The sequence below is a fragment of the Phaenicophaeus curvirostris genome, chromosome W (assembly GCF_032191515.1).
Source record: "Phaenicophaeus curvirostris isolate KB17595 chromosome W, BPBGC_Pcur_1.0, whole genome shotgun sequence".
Taxonomy (NCBI): domain Eukaryota; kingdom Metazoa; phylum Chordata; class Aves; order Cuculiformes; family Cuculidae; genus Phaenicophaeus; species Phaenicophaeus curvirostris.
Window position 1 is genome coordinate 3,880,234 of NC_091430.1, and position 27,143 is coordinate 3,907,376.

Genomic DNA, 27,143 nt, shown 5'->3' on the forward strand with positions numbered 1-27,143 from the left:
ATGTAGCAGAGACTAGCTCCTGGACTACTCATGGAACGGATGACTAGATCCACTGGGTATATACACAAGTACAGCCCTGATAACCATCTACACCACAATTATAATTTCCTCCTTATATAAGGATTATAAATTAAATTCTATAGAATTTACCACAGCTGGCAGTGGAGTGTTTTAGTGGATTTTGCAATGTGCATTCATCTCCTCTAAGACTTAAATCATAGAATCATAGAATGGTTTGGTTGGAAAAGACCTTTGAGATCATCAAGTCCAACCATACCTGTCTACTACTAAGCCATATCCCTGAGCAATTTGTCTCCCCTATATCATACGCCTGTTTATCACTTCCTGCCCCTTTCCCTGGTTTGCCCGAGAACCCTTTCGGTGAAAAAGATTTTCCCGATGTCTAATCTAATCCTCCCCTGGCGCAACTTGAGGCTGTTTCCTCTCATCCTATCATTAGTTACTTGTGGATGGAGGCTATTTAGATGTCTGTCAACCTGATCTCGACAGAAATTACTGTACTCAAAGCTGAAAAACCTTCTGCAGTTTCTAGTACCCTGGACACATGTTCCCATGTAAATAATACCAGAAAGAATATGAAGCTAAATAATGACTGATGTTTGAATTAACAGCTAAACTTTCAAGATTTAAAACCACATTTACATGAAAACATGTGCTGTCCTAAATAAAACTATTCTTGTTTCATCCTTACCACATAGACCAAAACAAGAGCAATAAACTCCCCTGTGAAATTGTATTGGATATATGGAGCAAGGTTTTGATAATGGAAAGCGGTGGGGAGGGGGGCGCTGCAGGAGGGGCTTCTGTGAGAAGAGATCAGGAGCTGCCCCCATGTTGACTGGGCCTGATCACCTGGTTCTCTTGCATGTGCTTCATGATAGCACTCAAGATCACCTGTTCCATGACTTTCCCTGGCACTGAGGTCAGAGTGACAGGCCTGGAGTTCCCTGGATCCTCCCTGCGACCCTTCTTGTAGATGGGCACAACATCAGCCAGCCTCCAGTCCAGTGGAACTTCCCCAGTCAGCCAGGACTGTTGGAAGATGATGGAAAGGGGTTTGGCAAGCACATCCGCCAGCTCCTTTAATACCCTTGGGTGGATCCCATCTGGCCTCATGGACTTGTGGGTGTCTAGCTGGACAAGCAAGTCTCTAACCGCCTCCTCTTGGATCATGGGAGCCTCATTCTGCTCATCTGACTCCTGGGTGTGTACACACAGGGAACAACTTTCCTTACTATTAAAGACTGAGGCAAAGAAGTCATTAAGTACCTCAGCCTTGTCCTCGTCCTTTGTCACAGTTGTTCCATTTGCATCCAATAGGGACTGAAGATTTTCCCTGGTCCTCCTTTTACTGTTAATGCATTTATTGAAAGATTTTTTGTTATCTTTCACCGACTTGGCCAATCTGTGCTCTAGTTGGGCTTTAGCCCTCCGGATTTTTCCTCTGCACAATCTCACTTCCTCCCGACAGTCCTTCAAAGACGCCTGTCCCTTCTTCCATAGTTCATGGACATTCTTCTTCTTTTTGATGTCCACCTATATCTCCCTACTCAACCAAGCAGTTTTTTTCCCCTGCCGGCTTTTTTTCCGAAACATGGGGACGGCTTGCTCCTGAGCTGCAAGGATTTCCTTTTTGAAGAGCACCCAGCCCTCATGGGCTCCCTTGCCCTTAAGGACTGTCTCCCATGAGACTTTGCCAACCAGCCTTCTGAACTGTCCAAAGTCTGCCCTCTGGAAGTTTAATGTCACTGTTCTTCTAACCCCTCTCCTCACCTCACCTAGAACTGAAAACCCTATCAACTCATGATCGCTTTGTCCCAGGCGTCCTCCAACCTTCACATCCTCTGCCAAGGCCTTCTCTGTTCACAAACAGCAGGCCCAGGAGGGCGCCTTCCCTTGTCAGCTCTTTCACCAGTTGTGTGAGGAAGTCGTCTTCCACACACTCCAGGAACCTCCTAGACTGGTTCCTCTCTGCTGTATTGTACTTCCAGCAGACATCCAGAAGACTGAAGTCTCCCACAAGATAAGAACTAGCGATCTTGAGACTTCTCCCAGTTGTTTGTAGAACTCTTTTTACAGAAAACTGAAAATGGGCCAAGTTTGAAATCCCAGCGGTCACCCAGAAATTATTAACTTCGTGGAAAATATTGCAGAGGCATTAAGTGTTACCAATTGCTGCGTTTGTGGAGAGACAAACATGGGGGAACAATGGCCATGGGAATCTCAAGAAACAGACCTCTTTGGGAAAAATCAGTGGCTCCGAAAAGACGTAGCCAGTGGAATTTATCGTTGCGAAGTTCTGCCGGCAATGCCTTAAAAGGAAACTTAAATGGTTGGGTTAAGTGGGGTTCAGAGATTGCGAATAGAGAAGCAGAACTGGACCCTGAGCCTTCCGAAAGACATTGGGTGGGAAGTGTCTGAAGGTTTATGTTGGATCTGTGGAAACATGGCCTATAGTGAATCACCAAAGGATGGTATGGGGCTTGTCTTTTTCGATGAGAATGGCGATTTGTTTGAAACAAAGAAACTTGCGCTTAATAGTTTAATTTAACCATTAAGGCAGGTACACTTTATTCAGCGCTGGAGAAGACTCAGGATTTGCTCCTCTAACTCCTGGGTTTGTACACAGAAGGAACAACTTTCTTTAAAATTAAAGACTGAGTTAGCGACATTCTCACTCAGCCCCCACCTGTTTGCCCTACAATGGAACTACTTGGTTTTAGGGATTACATCCCTGTGCACCCAAGACCTGCATGATTTTAACAATAACTGTCTACAGTGCTTCCTTCTGAAGATCTCAAAGCAGTTTGTTAACAGTATTTTAATTTTCACAATACCCCTGTGAGGTAAATAAGGGATTATCACCAATTTACAGAACCAACTTCTGTGAATGCAGCACTATCACATGAAGCATTCTCTAATCTTACAAGGGTAGCTTCTTAACCTTCAGCATTGTACAAAATAACATTAGGTGTTCCTGAAATACTCCAGTCTAAAAAGTTTGTATTAGCATTCCCGTAGGGCTAGGGAGTAGAGAAGATTAAAGCAAAGTGCTAGGTAGATTGCTGCTCTGCCACCTCAGACAGGTTGTTTTGGAATGTTTATATAGATGGCTAGACTGGCTGAACTGTTTGCCACACTTTAAACAGGCGTAAGGCTTTTCTCCTGTATGCACACGAATGTGCTTCTTACAGTCTGTTAGGGTCAAAAAAGTCTTGCAGCATATCTTACAGGCATATTTACGAGCACCTTCAACAATCAAGACATTATGTTCAGATAGGGCCTTCTTACATTTTGAAAGAACATCTGCAGATGCCCTTGTCAACTGTGGTGGACCAGGTTGTGAAGGATGTCCATTTTCAAAAGTGGTCCCATTGATTAACAACTGGGAACTGGAAGTGTTATTTTGTAGGTGGGAGCTCCTGACAGAGGTCACAATAGGCATTTTGGGGGCTATGCGACGATAACCAGGAAAGCTACTAGCTACAACTCTTACAGATCCCATCACTGTCCTTGATGAAGAGTGCAGGCCCAAGCCTGACCTTGGAAAATCCATACCGAATTGTTCTGCAGCCCTGTATCCAGAAGTCTGTACACATGGACGAGCTGTTGCATCCTGCATTGGTCTAACAAAATGAGAGTTTGCAGACTCACTGAATGGATTCTCTACATGACAAACTGCAACAGAGGAATGACTACTAGCAGGCCCAGACTCTGGACTCAATAGGTACGAAACATCACCATCCATTCTGAAATCCCTTGTTGTATTTGGAATGTTATCATTGCTATTTTGATTTGCACCAAAGTTACTACCTCTGCTTTTATTCAGAAAATTTGAGATACTGAAAGTGGACTTGTGTTCCAGGTTATTTGACACTTCCATAATATGGATGTCTCCCACCCTATCAGTACTAGACTGTGGGTCAGAAAAGCTACGATCACTGCTTTCAGGACTCAGTTCTGTCTTCCCTGTGCTCACCACTCCTCCTTCCACTTCAATAGACTCACTGCCTTCTGCTTGAGAAGTGACATCACTCACTTCATCTTGAAGCTCTGGGGAACTCAAAGACTCAGATTTAACCACCACTCTCGTGTGTTCTTTTTCATTGAGACTGACCTCTGGATTTTTGCATGGGAAGTTGTTTTTTTCAGAAGTATCTTCCTGATCAAAACTGGTTTCTACTTGTATTACCTGAGATGAGATGGATATCTGTGAAATGTTTCCTCCACTGTTGTCTGACTGGCTGGATACTTGAGCATCTTCTTGAGCACCAAAAGACTTATTCAACATAATAGTATTATCATCTTGTTTATCAATAACAGTATCAGCCTTAGAATTGTCCAAATTCTTCAGTGAATCTGGTGGAAAAAAAAAATCTTCTCGTGAATGAACTATTGACTGCCCGCTCTCTGGAGTAACATCTGAAATGGACTCATCTATGGTAGGTCTGATTTGCTGTCTGGCTCGATCATCAGAAGACTGTTTACGCTTGTGGAGACGCCGGATAGGAAAGGTAGTATGTTGTTTTATGTTACTTCTCATCGATGAGCTCATGGTATTTAGTTGTTCCTCTGTGCTCTGAGTGGAATTTAATGCAGAGCTCACAATGCTCAACCCAAGCTGCTGAAGCATGAAAGATCTTCGGATGTGTGCATTTTGCTCCTGAACTCTATCACTAGGTGGAGACATTAGTAGTGTTCTGGTAGTAAGGTAGTGTTTACAAGCTTTAACAACAGAGTTCAAATGTAGGTGAGAAGCAGCCAGCAAGACATCCATTACATTGCTCTCCCCAAGCATTAGTGTGGAAGTGTACATCGTATCAATCAGGGCAGTAAAAGCTTCTGCTGTCACCACTTCACTGTCTAGCTGAATCATGTTCATAGTTTGATCCCCCTCTGTTACAGTAAAGAGAGCTTGGAAGTGTGTGCTACAAGCTGCCAGAACAGAGCGATGGGCTTTGAAATGCCTGTTTCCCACCACAATGACACAGTCACAAAGTTGGCCATGAAGTCTCTGGTAGTTTAGCTGCTGAAAGACTTGCTCGAAGTGTCCTGGAAAATCCATGATTCTATAAAATAAAGTAGAAAAAGCTATAATGCTAAGAATGGATGAAGTTTGACTTAGATCACAGTGAGAACACTGTAAAAAAAAAAACAACGACTAAGAGAGAGAAGACCAAAATCTTACCTTAATTTCCCACTACCATATTAATATTATGCTGGTAACCCTATGAAGGAGCACAAAAACCAAAGAAAAGAACCCCCAAACCAGAATCTGTTATGGAGTTAACATAGTATTATACCTAACACCACATTGAACATGTCACAGCATGCTCTATTGTGAGCTGAATAATGCAACGTTTCCTGTTAATTCCTGTTCAAACTAAAATACCTCTTCAGTAAATCATCACAGAGAGCCAACAATCTTTTATAAATTGTTCCTCATACCGAAAAATTTGAGCTTTAACTCTAGTCTGAACTGGTCTAGCTTAATCTTGAGGAGTATACAAGGAGCCAATTGCTATCTGTTGCAACACAAAAAACTTCATTCACATGCCTTCTGCAAAGGAACTTTTAAAATACAGTGATTATTTTCATGTGTGTGCAACCATGAACTACAAACATAATTTGCATAAAGAACTCCAGATACACATATAACCTTGTATTTGGTTTATATGGAGGGGTATGGTGGTGCTGGGCTTCACAGGTGGCTTCTGTGAGAAGGTGCCAGAAGTTGTCCCCTAATGAGCTTAAAATATCACTTGGGAGAAGAGACCAACACCCACCTCTCTGCAACCTCCTTTTAGGTAGTTGTAGAGAGCAATGTGGTCTCCCCTCAGCCTCCTCTTCTCCAGGCTAAACAGCCCCAGCTCCCTCAGCCGCTCCTCGTAAGACTTGTTCTCCAGCCCCTTCACCAGCTTCGTCGCTCTTCTCTGGATATGCTCCAGGACCTCAATGTCTTTCTTGTAGTGAGGGGCCCAACACAGGATTCGAGGTGTGGCCTCACCAGCACTGAATACAGGGACACAATCACCTCCCTGGTCCTGCTGGCCACACCCTTTCTGATACAAGCCAAGATGCCATTACCCTTCTTGGCCACCTGGGCCGCTGCTGGCTCACGTACCAATATTGACACATGATGTTTGTGAGGAGAAACAAAAGGCCAATCAGGTTAAAAAGAAAAGGAAAGCAGCAAGAAGCTTTAGCAAGGAATTACAAATGAAAGGGAAGGGGTGCAGAAGACAAAGTCCAAGCCCAGGTTTTGGGCCAAGACTAGGGAAAAGAGGAAGATAGGAGTGGATGAAGGAAGAAAATGTTACTATTGTGGGAATCTGGGACACACAAAATGGAACTGCCCCCTCTGACTACAAGGCTGGACTAGAGAAGGGAACTATCAACTTGAAGAACTAGCCTGAGAAAATAGTCACTCACCATGACCGGAAATGGAGAACCCTGAAGACCCTGGGAAGTTAGAAGGATTGACAATTTCTGGAATGTGGAATTCAGTTAGACCAAAAGGGGCATCTAGTGGGCAAAGTGGAAGGTCAAAAAGTTGAATTTTTAGTAGATATGGGAGTTATGCTGTACCTTATAATTTTTACCCAAAAGGAATCTAAGCCTAAAGTTCTGATACACAGAATCACAGGGGAGGGAGAAAAATATTTAAGTAAAACTCTATTGGTAACAACTGGAAACAAAAGTGTATGGCGAAGATTTGTATTAGTTGAAGACTTCTCAGTGCGTTTATTAGAGATTTCTTGTGGGTTCTAGATGTAGAATTATGCTTATCACCTGAAAGAATGGATGGACAAAATAATCATAGGGATCAGTGTGATCACTGAAAGCCCAACTAATGAGCTTAAAATATCAGAAGTATTGAAATCCGTACTTGAAAAACTGTGGAGTAGAACTAGCACTGATGTAGGATTGTTGGTTTCAGCTCAATCTGTAAGCATAAAAACAAAGGAAGGAATCCCACAGCCACAAAACAGTATCCTATTCCCCCAGAAGCTGAAAAAAGCATCCAAAAGAAAACAGACCATTATTTAGCCCAACAAATTTTAAAAGTATAAGTGTCACCATATAATACCCCATACTGTCTGTAAAAAAAGAACAAATTGGATGAAGATGGGGACCCAGAATACCACTCTGTACAAGATTTGCAAGTGATTAATCAATATGTGGTGGCTCTTCATCTGGCAGCGCTTGATACTTCCACTATACTTTTCCAAATACCACACTGGGCTAAATATTTTACTGTGATTGATTTAATTGCTGCTTTTTTAGTGTCCCGCTAGAAGAAGGTAGCCAGCCCTTATTTGCCTTCACGTGGAAAGAGCAACAACTGACCTGGATGTGACTCCCACAGGGGTTTACAACGTCTTCTACAATTTTCTCTTGAATACTGAGATATTATTTGAAAGAGATTATATTACCTGGAGGTACTATACTTGTACAATATGTAATGATTTGCTATTTGCCAGCAAGACAAAGATTGCTTAAAATACACTATTTGTCTATGTACCACTTCAGCAGAAAAAAAGTCACCATGCATCTTCCTAAACTTCAGCTGTGTCACCAGGAAGTAAAATATTTAGGATTCTTATTAAAAGAAGGGCCCAGAACGGGTCTAGGCTTTTATAGAAATACCTTGACCGGTAACAAGGAAACAATTGTGAGGATTCTTAGGCACAATAGGATACTGCAGACCCTGGATACTGGGGCTAGGGGAGTTAAGTAAGCCATTGACAGAAGCTACGAAGGCAGAGGAAGTGGAACCTATACATTTGGGTTCAGAGAGAGAAAAGGAGCTTTAAATTTTGCTTTGGCACTGGGATTATCAGATTACTTCAACTCCTTTGAACTATTTGTATATAAGAACAAAGGAGAAGCCAGGTGAGTCCTTACTTAAAAGTTAGATCCATACCAGTGCCCTATGGCTTATTACTCAACTCAACTGGATCCTGTAGCTGCAGGGAGTAACTCCTGTGTTAAAGCAAAAGCAGCAACAGTGTCTATCCTAAAAAGGAGCAGACCATTAGTTCTGAGTCACCCAACAACCATCTATGTCCTATACGAAGAAGAACTGATTCTTAAGCAATGCAAGCATTGTCCTCACAAAAAGCACATTGCTATGAATTAACAATATTAAATGTAGATAATATTACTTTTAAAAGATGTAATGTTTTGAATCCAGCAACTTTACTGCCTGTTCTCTCTGATGGTGAGCCACATCATGATTGTGCTGAGGTAGTGTTTCACTCCAGCCGCCTGGAGATCAACCTCTAGAGAACTCGGATCTAACCCTTTTCACTGATGGATCTTCATACTGTGTGAAGGGAAAATGACAAATGGACTATGCAGTGGTGAGAAACTTTGAGGTAATTAAAGCAGAAGCTCTACAACCCTCACTGAGTGTCCAAGGGGCTGAACTAACTGCATTAATAAAAGCAGCCTGGTGGAGACATAATCAGTGAGTAACTACTTATATTGATTCTAAATGTGCTTTTGGAGTGTGTCATACAATGGCTATGCTACGGAAAGAATGAGAGTTCTTTACATTGACAGAAAAGAATATTTCTACTGGAACTGAAAACCAAATGCTGTTGGAAGCTCTTAAGCTTCCTATGGAAATTGTTGTAATACACTCTCCAGATCATAACAAAAGCTCCAACAAAACTAAACGAAATAATAAAATTACTCAGACTTATAGTCAGGTAGGTTTGAAATGGCCTGAAGTTTTAAGAATAGTATTATAGAATATTGGGACATAGGAAATACCCCTTACCAACCTCTAAGGTTGTCATCAATAGGAATAGCAAACACTTAGCTATACCTGGGACCTTTGTCCCTGCTAGGACCAGCCTCTTATGGCCATTGCCTCTTATTAGGAGATGAATGGCTGTCCCATTATGTTCTATGCATGCACAAAAAGGTTTGAAAATCTTAAACAATGTGCTCAGTGGTACCAATCCACACCACCTGAAATACAAGTGCATGATATACAACCTAGAGATAAAGTTTTAATTCAATTATTTTCACAAAAGTAAAAATTAGAGACTAAATGGGAAGGGCTATATATTGTCTTACTATGCTTGTTCTTATTTTGCCGTTAAAGTTTTAGGAAAAGAAAATTGGATACACCATTCTCATGTCAAATGAGTGCCCTTGGTTCTAGCAGTTGAAGAGTGAATGTGATTCTCAGTGTGATGTGTATGCTCTAGCGAGATTTTTCCTTTAACATCCACCAAGGGAAAGTCATGCTTGACCAATTTCATAAACTTCTACAATGAAACAACTGGCTTGGTAGACAAAGGGAGAGGAGTGGACATTGCCTACTTTGACTTCACTGAGGTTTCTGACACCATCTCCCATAAGATTCTCATAGGGAAGCTGTTGAAGTATGGGCTGAATGAGCAGACAGTAAGGTGGATTGAAAACTGTCCAGGCCCAGAGGGTGGTGATCACTGACACAAAGTCTAGTTAGAGGCCAGTAACTACTGGTGTATCGCAGGATGCAGTACCGGGTCTGATCTCTTTCAATATCTTCATTAATGATCTGGATGACTGGGTAATGTGCACCATGAGCAAGTTTGAAGATGACCCAAAAGTGGGAGGAGTGGCTGATACACCATCATGCTGCCATCCAGAGGGACCTCAACTAGCTGGAGAAACAGGCTGACATCAGGGTACATCAGGGAACCAAAAGGGTGCCAGTGGGCTTTTGACGTAGCTGCCTTGAGTACAAGGAAGATTAAACAGCTATCTAGCTTGCCTGGTCTCTCAGAGGATCTCTGGTCTCTTCTGTGGTGGGATTGCTGTAGGTTAAAGAACAGCAGGTGCCAGTTACTACCATGACAGTGCATGAGCGACCATATCGCACCAATTGAGACTCCCTGGTTCACATCCATAAGCTGATTTGATGACTGGAGAGCCAAGGACAGCCAAGAACAGGTGCTGGAAGTTAATCTTTATGACAACTACAAGAATACTGCTCAATTGTCCCATGTACAGCCCCAGTCCAACTGAATCAACAGATTGTGTAAGAAATGTCAGACTTAGAACATAGGGATTAGATTTTTATGACTGGAGGAGGAACATGACCTGTTGAAGCATCACTTCTGAGGGAGAACCGAAACGAGACAGCGGAGATGAATTATCAAGTTATTTTGAGTTAATGAAGAATAAAGAACTAGGAGCACATGGAAAAACAAGAACTTTTCAAAGAAAATACCTGCTGTATAATGCTATATAAATATCCGATGATTTTGTGTGGGCCTTTGCCACTCACTGAGGTGATGGCCCAACTCTGAATTGTGAATAAAACAGCCTAGAGTTACCCACTGTCTGGTGACAATCCTTAAAGACAGGGTAAGGAGGAAGACATAGTATCAAGACAAGAAAATGAGTTATATTTAATTAATTATTTTCAGCATAAAGGCAAAAGAAGGGAAAACCCAGCATGTATGCTCTGAGCACAGATTGTGCAGTTTTCCTCAGGAATCATTTTAATCCTCTCTGCAAACCCTTAATTGTAAACCATATGAGACCATTCTTCTGTGAACAAACTAATTCTGAAAGGAAATACATCAGTTGAAGAAATTTCTTGGTAGGTAATATTTTGATTTCCATAACTCAAATAAGAATTGCTGATATAGATTTCAGCTAAATGAGGTGCTTAATGCCTTCTTTGCCTCAGTCTTTAATAGTAAGGTGAGATGTTCCCTGGGTACTCAGCCTCACGAGCCAGTAGACAGGGAGGAAGAGCAGAACAAAGCTCCCTTGATCCAAGAGGAACCGGTTAGAGACCGGCTAGGCAAAAAAGATATCCATAAGTCTATGGGGCTGGATGGGATCCACACGAGGGCATTGAGGGAGCTGGAGGAGGTCTTTGCCAAACCTCTTTTCATCATCTCCCAACAGTCCTGGCTCACTGGGGAGGTTTCACATAACTGGAGGCTGGCAGATGTTACACCCATTTACAAGAAGGGCCGGAGAGAGGATCCAGGAAACTCCAGGCCTGTCAGTCTGACCTCAGTGCTGGGGAAGGTCATGGAGCAGGTCATCTTAGGTGCCATCTCACAGCACACGCAGGACAACTGGGTGACCAGGCCCAGTCAACATGGGTTCACAAAAGGCAGGTCCTGCCAAACTAACCTGATCGCCTTCTCTAACAAGGTGACCCGCTTGATGGATGAGGGACAGCCTGAGGATGTACTGGACCTGGACTTTAGTAAAGCCTTTGCCACCATATCCCACAGGGTTCTGATTGAGTTCTAGGTGAGATGAAGAGGGTGGTTAGCAAGACAGTCTCATTAAATCTCCAGAGGGCAGACTTTGGACTTTTCAGAAGGCTGGTTGGCAAAGTCCCTTGGGAGACAGTCCTTAAGGGCAAGGGAGCCCATGAGGGCTGGGCGCTCTTCAAAAAGGAAATCCTAGCAGCTCAGGAGAAAGCCATCCCCATGTTCTGGAAAAAAAGCCGGCAGGGGAAAAAACCAGATTGGTTGAGCAGGGAGATCTTGAGGGGCATCAAAAAGAAGAGGAATGTCTATGAGCTTTGGAAGAAGGAACCAGCATCTTGGGTGGACTACAGGAGGGAAGTGATATTGTGCAGGGAAAAAATCAGGAGGGCTAAGGCCCAACTAGAAATCAGATTGGCCGAGTCTGTGAAAGATAATAAAAAAATCTTTCTACAAATACATTAACAATAAAAGGAGGACTAGGGAGAATATTCAGTCCCTATTGGATGCAGAAGGAACAACAGTGAAAGGGGATGAGGACAAAGCTGAGGTACTTAATGACTTCTTTGCCTCAGTAGGAAAGTAAGGAAAGTTGTTCCCTGTGTGTACACACCCAGGAGTCAGAGGAGCAGAACAAAGCTCCCATGATCCAAGAGGAGGTGGTTAGAGACTTGCTTGCCCAGCTAGACACCCACAAGTCTATGGGGCCGGATGGGATCCACCCAAGAGTATTAAAGGAGCTGGCGGATGTGCTTGCCAAACCCCTTTCCATCATCTTCCAACAGTCCTGGCTGACTGGGGAAGTCCCACTGGACTGGAGGCTGGCTGATGTTGTGCCCATCTACAAGAAGGGTCACAGGGAGGATCCAGGGAACTCCAGGCCTGTCACTCTGACCTCAGTGCCAGGGAAAGTCATGGAACCAGTGATCTTAAGTGCTATCATGAAGCACATGCAAGAGTGATCAGGTCTTGCCAAACTAACCTGATTGCCTTCTATAATGAAGTGATTCGACTAGTGGATGAGGGAAAGGCTGTGGATGTGGTCTTCCTGGACTTCAGTAAAGCCTTTGACACAGTTTCTCACTGCATTCTGCTTGGGAAACTGTCAGCCTCTGGCCTGGACAGGTGCACATTCTCCTGGGTGGAAAACCGGTTGTATGGTTGGGCCCAGAGAGTGGTGGTAAATGGCGTTAATTCCAGCTGGAGGCCAGTGACAAGTGGGGTCCCCAGGGCTCAGTGCTGGGTCCAGCCCTGTTCAGTGTCTTTATGAACGACCTGGGTGAAGGCATTGAGTGCACCCTTAGCATGTTTGCGGACGATACTATCTGGGTTGAAGCATGGATCTGCTGGAGGGTAGGGAGGCTCCAAAGGGATCTGAACAGGCTGGACCGCTGGGCTGAGGCCAATGGCATGAGGTTTAACAAGGCCAAATGCCGGGTCCTGCACTTGGGGCACAACAACCCTATGCAGTGCTACAGACTAGGAGAAGTCTGGCTGGAAAGCTGCCTGGAGGAGAGGGACCTGGGGGTGTTGGTTGACAGCGACTGAACATGAGCCAGCAGTGGGCCCAGGTGGCCAAGAAGGCCAATGGCATCTTGGCTTGTATCAGGAACAGTGTGACCAGCAGATCCAGGGAGGTTATTCTCCCTCTGTACTTGGCACTGGTGAGACCGCTCCTCGAATCCTGTGTTGAGTTCTGGGCCCCTCACCCCAAGAAGGATGTTGAGGCTCTGGAGCGTGTCCAGAGAAGAGCGACAATACTGTTGAGGGGGCTGGAGAACAAGTCTTATGAGGAGCGGCTGAGAGAGCTGGGGTTGTTTAGCCTGGAGAAGAGGAGGCTGAGGGGAGACCTCTTTGCTCTCTACAACTACCTGAAAGGAGGTTGTGGAGAGGAGGGTGCTGGCCTCTTCTCCCAAGTGACAGGGGACAGGACAAGTGGGAATGGCCTCAAGCTCTGGCAAGGGGCTGGACATTGGGAAAAAAATTCTTCACAGAAAGGGTCATTGGGCACTGGCAGAAGCTGCCCAGGGAGGTGGTTGAGTCACCTTCCCTGGAGGTGTTTAAGGCACGGGTGGACGAGGTGCTGAGGGACATGGTTTAGTGATGGACTGGAATGGTTGGGCTCGATGATGCGGTGGGTCTTTTCCAACCTGGTGATTCTATGATTGAGAAACTGGTAGCCACTGGCATGGGCAGGCACATCTTGTGCTGGGTAAAACACTGGCTTGATGGCCGGGCCCAAGGAGTGGTGGGGAATGGAGTTCTGTCCAGCTGGAGGCCGGTCACAAGTGGTGCCCCCGGGGCTCAGTGTTGGGTCCAGTCTTGTTCAATACCTTTATCAATGACCTGGATGAGGGGATCGATTGAATCCTTAGCAAGTTTACGGATGCCACTAAGCTGGGTGGAAGTGTCGATCTGCTGGAGGGTAGGGAAGCTCCACAGAGGGATCTGGACAGGATGGATCGATGGGCTGAAGTCAATGGGGTGAGGTTCAACAAGGCCAAGTGCCTGGTCCCGCACTTGGGCTAAAACAACCTGGTGCAGCGCTACAGGCTTGCAGAAGGGTGGCTTGAAAGCTGCCTGGCTGAGAAAGACCTAGGGCTGTTGGTCGACAGCTGGCCAAGAACATGAGCCAGCAGAGGGCTCAGGTGGCCAAGAAGGCCAACAGTATCTTGTCTTCTATCAGAAACGGTGTGGCCAGCAGGACCAGGGAGGTGCTTGTGCCCCTGTACTCAGTGCTGGTGAGGCCTCACCTTGAATCCTGTGCTCAGTTTTCGGCCCCTCGATACAAGAAAGACATTGAGGTCCTGAAGCGCGTCCAGAGAAGAGCAACGAAGGTGGCGAGGGGGCTGGAGAACAAGTCTTGCAAGGAGTGGCTGAGGGAACTGGGGTTGTTTAGCCTCGAGAAGAGGAGGCTGAGGGGAGCTGAACCAGAGAACCAACCCCTGCTGGTATCAGTCGCCCCTACACACAAGAAGAAAACTTGAAACCAAAAGTCAGCTCGTTTAGTAAGGGATTTGGGGGATGAAGAACCAGGGCCATCACGAGAAGAGGAGGAGGAAGAACTCATAAATGAGATGGTAACCGTCCGATCCCTCTCCCTGAGTGAGATGTGAGATATGCAAAAAGATTTCAGCCTCCATCCAGGTGACCACATTGTCACCGTTCTGCTCTGATGCTGGGATAACAGGGTCAGTGGCCTGGAATTAGAGGGCAGGGAAGCCAAGCAGCTGGTTTCCCTGTCTAGGGAAGGGGGTATTGACAAGGCGATTGGAAAAGGGGCACAAACCTTCAACCTCTGGAGGCAACTCCTTTCAGGCATGAAGGAAAGGTATCCCTTCAAGGAAAATGTTACATGTCACCCAGGCAAGTGGACAGCCATGGAGAGAAGTATCCAGTACCTGGTGGAATTAGCCATGCCGGAGGTGATTTAGAATGATCCGAATAAGAAACAGCTACCCACTGATCCAGATGAAGACCGACACACACAACCCGTGTGGCAGAAGTTTGTATGGAGCGCACCAGTGTCGTATGCCAACTCATTGACAGTAATGTCCTGGAAAAAAGGCGAGGAACAAATAGTGGATGAATTGGCTGGCCAACTCCAGTAATATGAAGGAAGTCTCTCTTCCTCCCTTGTCTCGGCTATGGAGAAAATGTCTCGGGAGGTCCGTCGACTCAGAGGATAGATCCTACTCACCACCTGTACCAATATCTCAGATATTAGGAGTGAGCGTCCCTCTGCTCAAGAGAGAGGATACAGAGGATACACACCATGAGGCACCCTGTGGTTTTACCTGTGTGACCACGGAGGACAAGGAAGTGGGATGGAAAACCCAGCTTGACCCTAGAGGCTCGAGTATGTGAGTTGCAAGGAAAACCAATAACAAATAGGGGTTCTTCCAGGAAAATTGCTGCTCCAGTTTCCAGTGGGTAGTTCTCCGGACAGAATAGAAGGACTGATCGTACTTCTGATCTTAATGAAGGGACTTCTGACTCCTATTTACGAGCACTGAGTAACAAATACTATGACCAGGACTAGAGGGGCTCTGCCTCCAGCCAGGAGGAGGAGAAGGACAACCAGGTTTACTAGACTGTGTGGATTCGATAGCCTGGCACAGGAGTATAGTGGATACTGGTGCACAGTGTACCCTGATGCCATTAAGCTATAAAGGGGCAGAACCCATCTGTATTTCTGGAGTGACAGGGGGATCTCAACAGCTAACTGTATTGGAGACCAAAGTAAGTCTGACTGGGAATGAGTAGCAAAAGCACCCCGTTGTGACTGTCCCAGAGTCTCCATGCATCCCTGGCATAGACTGCCTCAGGAGAGGGTGTTTCAACGACCCAAAAAGGTACTGGTGAGCTTTTGGCATAGCGGCTTTGGAGATGGAAGAAATTAAACAGCTGTCTACCTTGTCTGTGCTCTTTGAGGACCCTTCTGTTGTGGAGTTAGTGAGGGCTGAAGAACAACAGGTACTGATCACTACCACAATGGTACACTGGTAGCAAGACCACACCAACCGAGACTCTGTTTCCGACCCATAAGCTGATTTGTCAACTGGAGAGCCAAGGAGTGATCAGCAAGCCTTGCTCACCCTTTAATAGTCCCATATGGCCAGTGCGAAAATCTAACAGGGAGTGGAGGCTAACAGTGGACTATCGTGGCCTGACTGAAGGCACACCACCACTGAGTGCTGCCATACTGGACATGCTAGAGCTCCAGTATGAGCTGGAGTCAAAGGCTACCAAGTGGTATGCAACAACTGATATTGCTAACGCATTTTCCTCAATCCCAGGGCAGGGCATACTGCTTTCACGTGGAGGGATGTCCAATACACCTGGAATCAACTGCCCCAGGAGTGGAAACACAGTGCCAACATTTGCCATGGACTGATCCAGACTGCATTGGAACAAGCTGAAGCCCCTAAACACCTGCAATACATCGATGACATCATTGTGTGGGGCAACAGAGAGGCAGAAGTGTTTGAGAAAGGGAAAACAATAATCCAGATTCTTCTGAAAGCTGGCTTTGCCATAAAAGAAAGTAAGGTCAAAGGACCTGCACAGCAGATCCAGTTTTTAGGAATAAAATGGCAAGATGGGTGTCATCAGATCCCTATGGATATGACCAATAAAATAGCAGCTATGCCTCCACCAACTAGCAAAAAAGAAGCACGAGCTTACTTAGGTGTTGTGGGGTTTTGGAGAATGCATATTCCAGGTTACAGTCTGATTGCAAGCCCTCTCTAGCAAGTGACCTGGAAGAGGCACAGTTTCGAATAGGGCCCTGAGCAACGACAAGCCTTTGAAAAGATTAAATGGGAGACAGTTTGCACAGCAGCCCTTGGGCCAGTCTTGGGAGGACAAGATGTGAAAAACATGCTTTACCGTGCAGCCAGAGACCATGGCCCACCTGGAGCCTCTGGCAGAAAGCACCAGAGGTCGACCTCTAGGGTTTTGGAGTCGGGGATATACAGGATATGAGGCCCACTATACTCCAACTGAAAAAGAGATACTGGCAGCATATGAAGGAGTTTGAGCTGCTTTCAAAGTGACTGGTACTGAAGCGCAGCTCCTCTTAGCACTCTGACTGCCAGTGCTGGGCTGGATGTTCAAAGGGAGAGCCCCCTCCACACATCATGCAGGTGATGCTATGTGGAATAAGTGGGTCGCACTTATCATACAACAGTCTTGAATGGAAAATCCCAGTCACCCAGGAATTTTGCAAGTCATCATGGACTGGCCAGAAAGCAAAGATTTCAGAATGCCACCAGAGGAGGAGGTGATGTCTGCTAAAGAGGTCCCACTGGATAATAAACTGCCAGAAAATGAGAAGCAATATGCCCTGTTCACCGATGGGTCCCGTCGCATTGTGGGAAGGCGGAAGGCTGCTGTGTGGAGTCCTACATGACAAGTCGCAGAAACTGCTGAAGGGCAAGGTGAATCGAGCCAGTTTGCAGAGACGAAAGCCATCTAGCTTTCTTCAGACATTGCTGAACAAGAAAAATGGCCAGTACTCTATCTCTACTCTGACTCATGGATGGTGGCAAAAGCCCTGTGGGGGTGGCTACAGCAAGGGAAGCAGAGAAACTGGTAGAGCAGAGGGAAACCCATCTGGGCTGCCCCATCGTGGCAAGATATCGCTGCCCAGGTAGAGAACCTGGTTATTAAAGTCACTTAGTTGCCCACGTACCCAAGAGTTGGGCCACTGAGGAACATCAAAACAACCAGCAGGTGGATCAGGCTGCTAAGACTGAAGCAGCTCAGGTGGAACTGGACTGGCAACGTTAAGTGTGATTTGTTTATAGCTCGGTGGGCCCATGACACCTCAGACCATCAAGGAAGAGATGCAACATATAGATGGGTGGACTTGACCATGGACACCATCCATGAATTATCCATGAATGTGAAATATGCACTGCAAACAAGCAAGCCAGGCAGGTAAAGTCTCTGTGGTATGGAAGACGGTGGCTGGAATATAAATATGGGAAGCCTGGCAGATTGATTATATCACACTCCCACAAACCCACCAAGGCAAGCGCCTTGTGCTTACAGTGGTGGAAGCAACTACCAGATGGCTGGAAACATACCCTGTGCCCCATGCCACCGCCCGTAACACTATCCTGGGCCTTGAGAAGCAAGTTTTATGGCAATACGGCACCCCAGAAAGAACTGAATCAGACAACAGGGCTCCTTTCTGAAACAACCCCATAGACACCTGGGCCAAGGAGCATGGCATTGGCTGGGCGTATCACATCCCCTATCATGCACCAGCCTCCGGGAAAACTGAACGATACAATGGACTGTTAAAAACTTCTCTTATTATAATAGATTCCATACAATCATCTTGCTAAAGAGGGGAGGGGAGGGGAGGGGAGGGGAGGGGAGGGGAGGGGAGGGGAGGGGAGGGGAGGGGAGGGGAGGGGAGGGGAGGGGAGGGGAGGCAGCTCCCCCAAGCACCTTTCATACTGTCATAATGTATTACGTAACCCTAGGGATGCAGGAGGAGAACCTTTTGGGATTGCACAAGACTTATGGGCTGTGTAAGGGAGGAACCAAAGGTGGGGAACAAAAGGGTTCTAGGAGACTTGGGAAGGAACAAGTGTGGGGAAAATCAAGGGAAAAGTGCCCTTTGCCTTACCAATGCTGCCTGTCCTGTCTTGTTGTTAAATTCCATTTCTAACTAATTTCCTGGGGGAGGGGCTCTCAATTCTGTGTGCATGTGTGTGTATACAAAGATCTAAGTGCCACCAACTGCAGTGGAGATCACAGGCCATGTGTCTATGGTGTCAACAACTGGAGCAAGTGAGTGAGGGCACGTAAGTCAATGCACAATCGCTAGTGACTATCAAATCAGTATAACCAGCAAGTAGGTGAAGTGGCTTGGGAGCCAGGTATGCTGTGTGTCTCTAAGACTGAAGCACCTGGAAGAATTGGCTACTGGAGGGACCAGGGGGTCCAAGTCAACTGCCTAAGAGACTGTGGGGCCTGGGGGTGGAATAAGAGACTCATTTATGTGTGTGTGTGTGTTTCTGTGGGAGGCGAGTGGGAGACTGGGGGGATCCAGGGCACAGCTACTGGGTAGCTACTGGAGAAAGGAGAAGAAAGGTGTTTTCCCAAAGTGTTTGTTTAATTGTTTGTTGTCTTTGTTTCTCAATGCATGAATCAATAATTAAATTTAATTTATTGCCATTTTTTTAAAGTGAAATTCTCTGAGTCAACACTGTCTTGCCCATCACAATATCCCAACCATTCCCCTTGCCAAATAACTAGAAGGCATGCATTTCAACTATGCAGTGGCCGCATGCCTAGTCATGAGGGATGCCCATTTTTGGCTGCACAACATATGCTTCCAATTGTGTGATAAGTTGTTAAGGTAGTCAGTCTCTGCAGTCTTTACAAGGTCTCAACCCATTTTCCAATGCGGATCTTGGGGATCCAGAAAATGCTAGATTAATTCTTCTGGAGAGTCGGATATAGTCAGTGGGTGACAAATTAGCCATCGCTGGTATAAACAGCAGACATTCAGTTCATTTGTCTTTCGGTAAGCCTCAGGAAAGGGAACAGCCTAGTACTGTAACTGCACAAATCACTAAAAGTAAAAACAAAATACACAAATTCCTTGGCTACAAATATTTTATAACTATAGAAATTTACAGTGTCAGGGAAATGTTAAGGGCAAGATATGAAGAAAAACTATAAAATCCTGAATGGAGAAAACTGTTCTCTCTCCCTTAAGAATAGGGGCTACGGAATGAAACTAGCAGGTTCAGAACAAAAGGAAGTACTTCTTCACAATGTGTAGTTAAGCTGGGAAACTCCTTACCAGCCAAGTTCCTGTGGATTCAAATGCAACTATATATATTCATGGAAGAAAAATTTACTAAGGATTATTAACTACTCAGACACTACCTCTGCCTTGGAAGTCACTAACACTGAAATTACTGGAGGATTCATTCCACATATTTGTTGTTATGGCGTTTAGTTTTACAGTTCACTTTGATATCTTCTGAAAGAGCTTTAGGACACTTTTTCAAATGCCAGAATGATTTATTCTCAAGAATAAGAGGATCAGCATTTTTTGTCTTAATCTTTTGACTATAAACTTGAAAGAACCATTAATAGATGGTGTGCTTAGTAAAAGTTTAAATTATTAACTTATGTCACCGTTTACTACTGATGAGCAAGCATCCCTACTATACAGGAAGAAATAAAGTATGACTTTCTGAATATAATAATTTTTATTTATATAGATTATAAACAAAAGCTGCAAAAAGTGAATGGAAGTGGTTTGATTTCCTATGAGAACAAGATGGATTTCAGCACCTGTTCATCCATCTCCCTTCAGTTAATAACTTCTGAGGCTCTTGGCCAATTCCAACCAAATTTAACAGAGGGTTAAGTAGATACTGAATTCCTTGAAGGTTTGTTGAAGTTGGTAGCTGGGTACAGAAGGAGCCAAATTTCTAACTACCTTCTCAGAGTCTTAACTCAAACCCTTATCCTCTTACAAAGGGTGGGGGGGATATAGTCAGTTTGCATACATGTAGCTAAGAAGTAGCCACTCTACATGTTTCCACCTGCCCAACAAGACATTGTCCCACTTAAAAAAGCACACATGTAAGTCCACTTGCAGTAAAAACACAGCAGGCTTAAAACATTTTGTTACTTGTTAAACAAAATCATCACTATTAAGTTATGTGAAATATACTAGTTCTGAATTGTGATTCAACATTTTATTATTGCGCCCAGTAAGTGTTACAAATAGTTCACATGACTGTGTAATTTCAAAAAACCCCACCAAACACCTAAATAAACTTCCATATTCCTCCCTCTCCCAAAAGCTTGCTTAAAGTTCACTGTAACTTATATCTTTCATTGCTTTTATAATGCAAAATCAATCTAGTTTGTTTCAAATATTCCATGAAGCAGCATAAAAGAAAAAATAGCATACTAATATACTTAATCTAAAAATAATCAGACTTATTTTTCTCCTTACCAGATAAATTTAACACAATTTACTGTCTGCACTTTAACATCCCCTCCCCAAGAGTAAAAGTTTATATTTAGGTGTATTTGACATTGTATTGGGTTTACATGGAGGGGGGGGAGGCGCACAGAAGTAGCTTCTGTGAGATGATACCAGAACAGAAGCTGCCCCCATGCCTGACAGCTGACAGAGCCAGTTTCAGTCAGCTCCAAGATGGACCCGCCGATTGCCAAAGCGGAGTCAATCAGCAATTTGGTAGCACCTCTGGGATAACATATCTAAGAAAGGGTAAAAAAACTGCTGTGCAACAGCAGCCAGGAGAGAGGAGTGAGAAAATGTGAGAGAAACAACCCTGCAGACACCAAGGTCAGAGAACAAGGAGGAGGAGGAGGTGCTCCAGGTGCAAGAGCAGAGATTCCCCTGCAGCCCATGGTGAAGACCATGCTGAGGTTGTCTTCCTGCAGCCCATGGAGGTTAATAGTGGAGCAGAGATGCACCCTGCAGCCTGGGGAGGACCCTGCACCGGAACAGGTGGATGTGCCCTGAAGGAAACTATGACCCCGTGGACAGCCCATGCAGGAACAGGCTCCTGGCATGAACTATAGCCCTGTGGAGTAGAACCCACACAGGAGCAGGATTTCTGGGTAAGACCTGTGATGCCATGGGGGATCCATGCTGGAGCAGTCTGTTCCCGAAGGACTGCACCCTATGGAAAGGCCCCATGCTGGAGCAGTTTGTGAAGGACTGCAGCCCGTGCGTGGGAAGGACCCACATTGGAGAAGTTTTCAGCTTGGAAGCCAGGTACATATGTGAGGAACCTGAAGGAATTGGCTACTGGTGGGACCAGGGGTTCCAAGCCAACTGCCGGAGGGACCTTTGGGTCTGGGAATGGAAGAAGAGACTCATTTATGTGTGTGTGCATGTGTGTGTGTGTGTTTCTGTGGGAGGCAACTGGAGGGGAACCAGGGGCCAGCTACAGGGTAGATAGAGTGTCTAAGCCCAGCTACTGGGAGATCACAGTGTGTGTATGTGAGAGGAGGTCTGTACTGGTGACTGGAGTGGGGCTATGGGCCTAGGGGACTCGTATGCCCAGGTGCCAGCAACTGGGGAGACCAAGGGATCCAGAGGCCGGATACTGGATAGACTAAGTGTCTAAATCCAGTTACTAGATGGATCCACATTGTATATATGTATATATTTGCCACTAATGGGCCTTCATCCTGATCAACCAGAGAGGGGAAAAGGATGAGGCCATTGTTGCTGTTTGTCTGAGTGCTGAGTGTTTCTGCCTGTGTTGTTCTGTGCTGCTGGCCATGTGTATATGTGTATTATATATACATTTGTATACCTACTGGGAATACATTCTCAGCCTTGCTACTGGTTGGATCTGGGGATATGGAGCTGTGGCAGACTTGCCTCTATGGTGCTGCCAGATTCAACAATTCCCTAACAAAAGACTAGGATGTTTCCCATCTTGATTGAACTACTGAGCACTGTAGAGTGTATACCACTTAAAAAAGCCTGATGGCTTCCAGGTCACAGGTTATTCAATTAGTTAACTAGAATAGTACTGCAAACTGATACTCCTGTACCACCAACTATGGGGAACACTGGCCCTATCTATTTAGTTTTTATCCCCATCCTAATGCCAAGCACAAGCATGACAGTTAAGGTAGAAGGTTTTATGGGTTTTGTTTATTTTTCAGGTTTCATAACTTATCGCTAAGATAGTGTCTAATTACTACCTGCTGGCTCTTGAGTTGGTAATTCTTAATCAATATCAACAAAATTAAATCAGGAACAATACAATGTTTTCCAAAACTTGACTACAGATGATTCCTAGCTATCTGCATTAACCTCTAAGTCTAACACTTTTCAAGACATAGCTATGCATGTACGTAAGAAATTCTTCAGTCTTGGTAGCTCATTATAATAGAGGAATCCTTAATACTTCTTACAGATACTGGTGAAGGCCTGTCAAGTAAGACCTATTAGTTGCACTATAGTATTTTCATAGAATCATAGAATAACCAGGTTGAAAGAGACCCACCGGATCATCGAGTCCAACCATTCCTATCAAACACTAAACCATGCCCCTCAGCACCTCGTCCACCCGTGCCTTAAACACCTCCAGGGAAGGTGACTCAACCACCTCCCTGGGCAGCCTCTGCCAGTGCCCAATGACCCTTTCTGTGAAGAATTTTTTCCTAATGTCCAGCCTAAACCTCCCCTGGCGGAGCTTGAGGCCATTCCCTCTGTCCCATGTCACTTGGGAGAAGAGGCCAGCACCCTCCTCTCTACAACCTCCTTTCTGGTAGTTGTAGAGAGCAATGAGGTCTCCCCTCAGCCTCCTCTTCTCCAGGCTAAACAACCCCAGCTCTCTCAGCCGTTCCTCATAAGGCCTGTTCTCCAGCCCCTTCACCAGCTTTGTTGCCCTTCTCTGGACTCGTTCCAGAGCCTCAACATCCTTCTTGTGGTGAGGGGCCCAGAACTGAACACAGGATTCAAGGAGCGGTCTCACCAGTGCCGAGTACAGAGGGAGAATAACCTCCCTGGACCTGCTGGTCACACTGTTTCTGATACAAGCCAAGATGCCATTGGCCTTCTTGGCCACCTGGGCAGACTGCTGGCTCATGTTCAGTTGGCTGTCAACCAACACCCCCAGGTCCCTCTCCTCCAGGCAGCTTTCTAGACAGACTTCTCCTAGTCTGTAGCACTGCATAGGGTTGTTGTGCCCCAAGTGCAGGACCCGGCATTTGGCCTTGTTAAACCTCATTCCATTGGACTCTGCCCAGCGGTCCAGCCTGTTCAGATCCCTTTGCAGAGCCTCCCTACCCTCCAGCAGATCGACACTTCCACCCAGCTTAGTGTCGTCCGCAAACTTGCAAAGGGTGCACTCAATGCCTTCATCCCGGTCATTGATAAAGACATTGAACAGGGCTGCACCCAGCACTGAGCCCTGGGGAACCCCACTTGTCACTGGCCTCCAGCTGGATTTCACACCATTTTGCACAAGTAGTCAACACACTGAAGAATCATTATAACTATTTTGGTGTTAAAACAAAAAGTTGGGCCAAGTGAAAGCAGAAGTGGATGAGTGACTTGCTAGTCCCAAAATGGTTGTTTAGTTACTGTTAGTTACAACAACCAAAAAAGCTATTTGAGCTAAACAAAAGACACTAACATTTGAAGTGAACTTCCCCCTCCCCCAGTAACTCTGCATATCCATGTAGGGGAAAATAAATAGCAGTATTATGTAATATACCTTATTGTGTTTCTCCACGGATAGCTTCCCATACAACTAATAGTTACCATAAGTTGACACGTTTATGATATTTGACTGCCTTCTTCATTATATGATTTAATCAGAAGTTAAATACCATAAAGGAAATTAATTTGATTATCCAGTTTGTTTCTATTTTCCACGAAGTGATTCCATCCCAGCTAGAGCTATGTCTTTGCTTACATTAGTCTCAATTTCCGAAGATTAAGATTACCCTTACAACTCACAGGAACCGAACAAGATCAAAGCAGAGGCCAGTAAGTGTGATATTGTGGCAGGAGTCTATTGCAGACAGGGTGAGGAAGCAGACAAAGCCTTCTTTAAGCAACTTGAGGAACTCGATCACAAATTAAGGGCAACAAGAGCTTCTACTACCACTTTAATAGTAAAAGACTGAACAAGGAGAAGGTGGGCCTATTGCTGAATGGGATGGGTGATCTAGTGATAGTGGGCATAGATCAAGCTGAGATACTCAATGCCTTCTTGGCCTCAATCTGGACCGACAAAGTCTCCCAGGCCTCTGCGCTTAAAGATAGAGTTCAAGGAAAACTACCAACAGCGCATGAGGATTGAATCAGGGATTATTTCAGAGAACTTAATCTGTACAAATCCATGGGACCAGATGGGCTGCATCCAAGGGTGCTGAGAGAACTGGCTGGTTTCATAGTGAGGCTGTTCTCTTATCAGCTTTGAAAAGTCTTAAAGATCAGGGGAATTCCCTGATGACTAGAGGAGGACAAATGTTGCATTCATCTTAAAAAAAAAAAAAAACCAACAAAACCCCAAAGCCAAAAGTTCAACCCAGAGAACTCCAGCTCCTGGGAAAATCATAGAGAAAGTCCTCTTGGAACATGGTTCTGGGCACATGAAGGAGAAGGTAATTGGGAACAGTCAGCATGCATTTACCAAGGGGCTATCATGCCTGACCAACTCAATTGTCTTCTGTGATAAATTGGCAGGAGAGCACTGGACGTCATTTACCTCGACTTTAGCAGGGCTTTTCAATACCATGTCCCACAATATTCAATATTCTTGTATCCAAGTTGGGATATAGTCTGGATGGGTTTAAAAACCTAGTTGGGCGACTGAGCTCAGAGAGCAGTGGTTTATGGGTTGTACTCTACTGGGATGCCTGTGACAAGTAGGGTACTACTGCAGGGGTCTGTCCTGGGACCTGTCCTGTTTAAAATCTTTATTAAACACCTGGAGGAGGCAATGCATTTTGCTCTTGCCAAGCTTGCAGGAGTTTGCAGACAGACCTAGACAGGCTGGAGGAACGGGCTGACAGGAACGTAATTTAATTCAACGAGGACAAATGCCAAGTCCTGCACCTAGGGAAGAAGAACCCCTGGCATCAGGACCATCTAAGGGCTGGCTCTGATGAAAAGGACACGAGGATCTTGGAAAACAGCAAGTTGATTATGAGCCAGAACTGTGCCCTGACAGCAAAGGTGGATAGCAGTATCCTGGGCTATATTACCAGGAGCATAGCCAGTAGATTGACGGAAGCGATTATCCTCCTTTACTTCATAGAATCATAAGGTTGGAAAAGACCTTTGAGATCATCAACTCTAACCGTACCTGTCTACTACTAAATCATGTCCCCAAGCACCTCATCTCCCTGCCTTTTAAACACCTCCAGGGATGGGGACTCAACCACCTCCCTGGGCAGCCTCTGCCAGTGCTTGATAACCCTTTCTGTGAAGAAATTTTTCCTAATGTCCAATCTAAACTTCCCCTGACATAGCTTAAGGCCATTACTTGGTGCTCATTAGATCACATCTAGAATGCTGCGTCAAATTTTGGGCACCTCAATGCAAGAAGGTGATTGATAAAGTGGATCAAATTCAGCAGAGGGCCACCAAGATGTCAGGGAGGCTGGAGTTCTTGCACTGTGAGGAGAGGCTGAGGGATCTGTGGTTGTTCAGCCCAGAGGAAGGAAGGCTGCACCTAATAGCAGCTATCAAGAAGACAGGGCCAGGCTCTTCACAGTGTTGCACAAATTGAAACAAGCAAGGTTCACACTGGCTATAAAGAAACTGTTTTTCACCGTGAGGACAGTCAGGCAGTGGAACAGGGGCCTGAGAAGTTGTACAGTCTCCAGTCTTGGAGGTTTTCAAGCCCTGACTAGAGGAAACCCTGAGCAAGCTGGTCTGAATTCAGTGTTGACCCTGCTTTAAGCAGGAGGTGGGACTACAGACCTCCAGAAGTCCCTTCCAACTTGAATGGTTCTCTTATTTCCTTTTCTTCTAGCCTGAGAAGAGATCCTCTGTAAAGAAGGAGAACTACCAAAAGAAGACACCTAAACACAATGTTGAGTTTGGAAAGCAGCTATTGCATTTTCTTGTTTAGCCTTTTCTTGGTGCCTGCATCAGGAACAACGCAGGGATTTAGAGAAGCAACCCGAATGTGTTTGTCTCCTGAGCAGCATCAGGCTTTCAAGCTCTGCTGTGTAGACTGCCACCAGCTCCCCGGCAGCAGGTACTGCAGAGGTCACTGCCTGCGTGGATGAAAGAAAGTGACCGAGGGATCAGCAGCTGGGATTCCAGGCGGCTTGCAGAAGACTGCCGAGATCTGTTGTTATTCTCCCTACTCCTGACCAGTCGTCGCCTACTCCGCAGCATGGTGGAACGTCTCTCCTACGGTTCCCACTGAGGAGCGTGTCCCAAGACGCCACTCACAGTCTGGAGCGCGGGGACGAATCAGCGCAGCCCGGCTACCGTACACACAACCATCACCACCCCCCAATGCTTCCGGGTGCTCCCCGCCCCCCTCCGTGCTGCCGCAACAGTCTAGGACGCTCGTGCTCCAGAGGCAGCAGCAGTCCAGCCCGGCGCGACCTTCACCACCGGCGGGAATCCTTATGAGAAAGGAATTAGGGATGAGAGAGGGTGGCCGCACAGGGTGGCCCTGCCACAGTGGAGAGAGATGTGAGCAGCAGCACACCCTCTCCCCAGTGACTCACCTATTGCGTCTTCCATGCCACCTAAAAACGCAATTTGGAGATAAAAGTTACCACTACCGCCAACCAAACTGGACGCTGCATCCACCACCTCACATTCTCGATGACGTAGGAAGTGCAGCGCAGAAACCCAACTGTCGTCAA

General features: G+C 45.6%; 1 protein-coding gene and 1 long non-coding RNA gene across 3 annotated transcripts in view; one reads left to right on the forward strand and one right to left on the reverse strand.

Moving 5' to 3' along the window:
- Positions 1-11,831, forward strand: part of LOC138732952 (uncharacterized) — a 212,084-nt gene extending 200,253 nt beyond the window's left edge. The window contains exon 3 of the long non-coding RNA XR_011339347.1: positions 11,695-11,831. This is a non-coding gene — a long non-coding RNA (uncharacterized lncRNA). The remainder of the gene's footprint in view (positions 1-11,694) is intronic.
- LOC138732939 (zinc finger and BTB domain-containing protein 5-like) lies at positions 2,616-27,143 on the reverse strand. Of its 2 annotated transcripts, none has more exons than XM_069879733.1 (2): positions 27,003-27,143; positions 2,616-5,090 (listed from the first exon to the last, which is right to left on the reverse strand). In XM_069879733.1, exon 2 carries the CDS (start codon positions 5,084-5,086, stop codon positions 3,062-3,064), a length of 2,025 nt encoding a protein of 674 aa, XP_069735834.1. In that variant the 5' UTR covers positions 5,087-5,090; positions 27,003-27,143; the 3' UTR covers positions 2,616-3,061. The 2 variants fall into 2 exon arrangements, 1 of the variants encoding a protein (XP_069735834.1); XR_011339342.1 differs by lacking the exon at positions 2,616-5,090 and adding an exon at positions 26,352-26,897.

Coding starts and splice junctions, on each gene's coding strand:
- LOC138732939 (XM_069879733.1), bottom strand. CDS start 5,086: ATGGATTTTCCAGGACACTTCGAGCAAGTCTTTCAGCAGCTAAACTAC.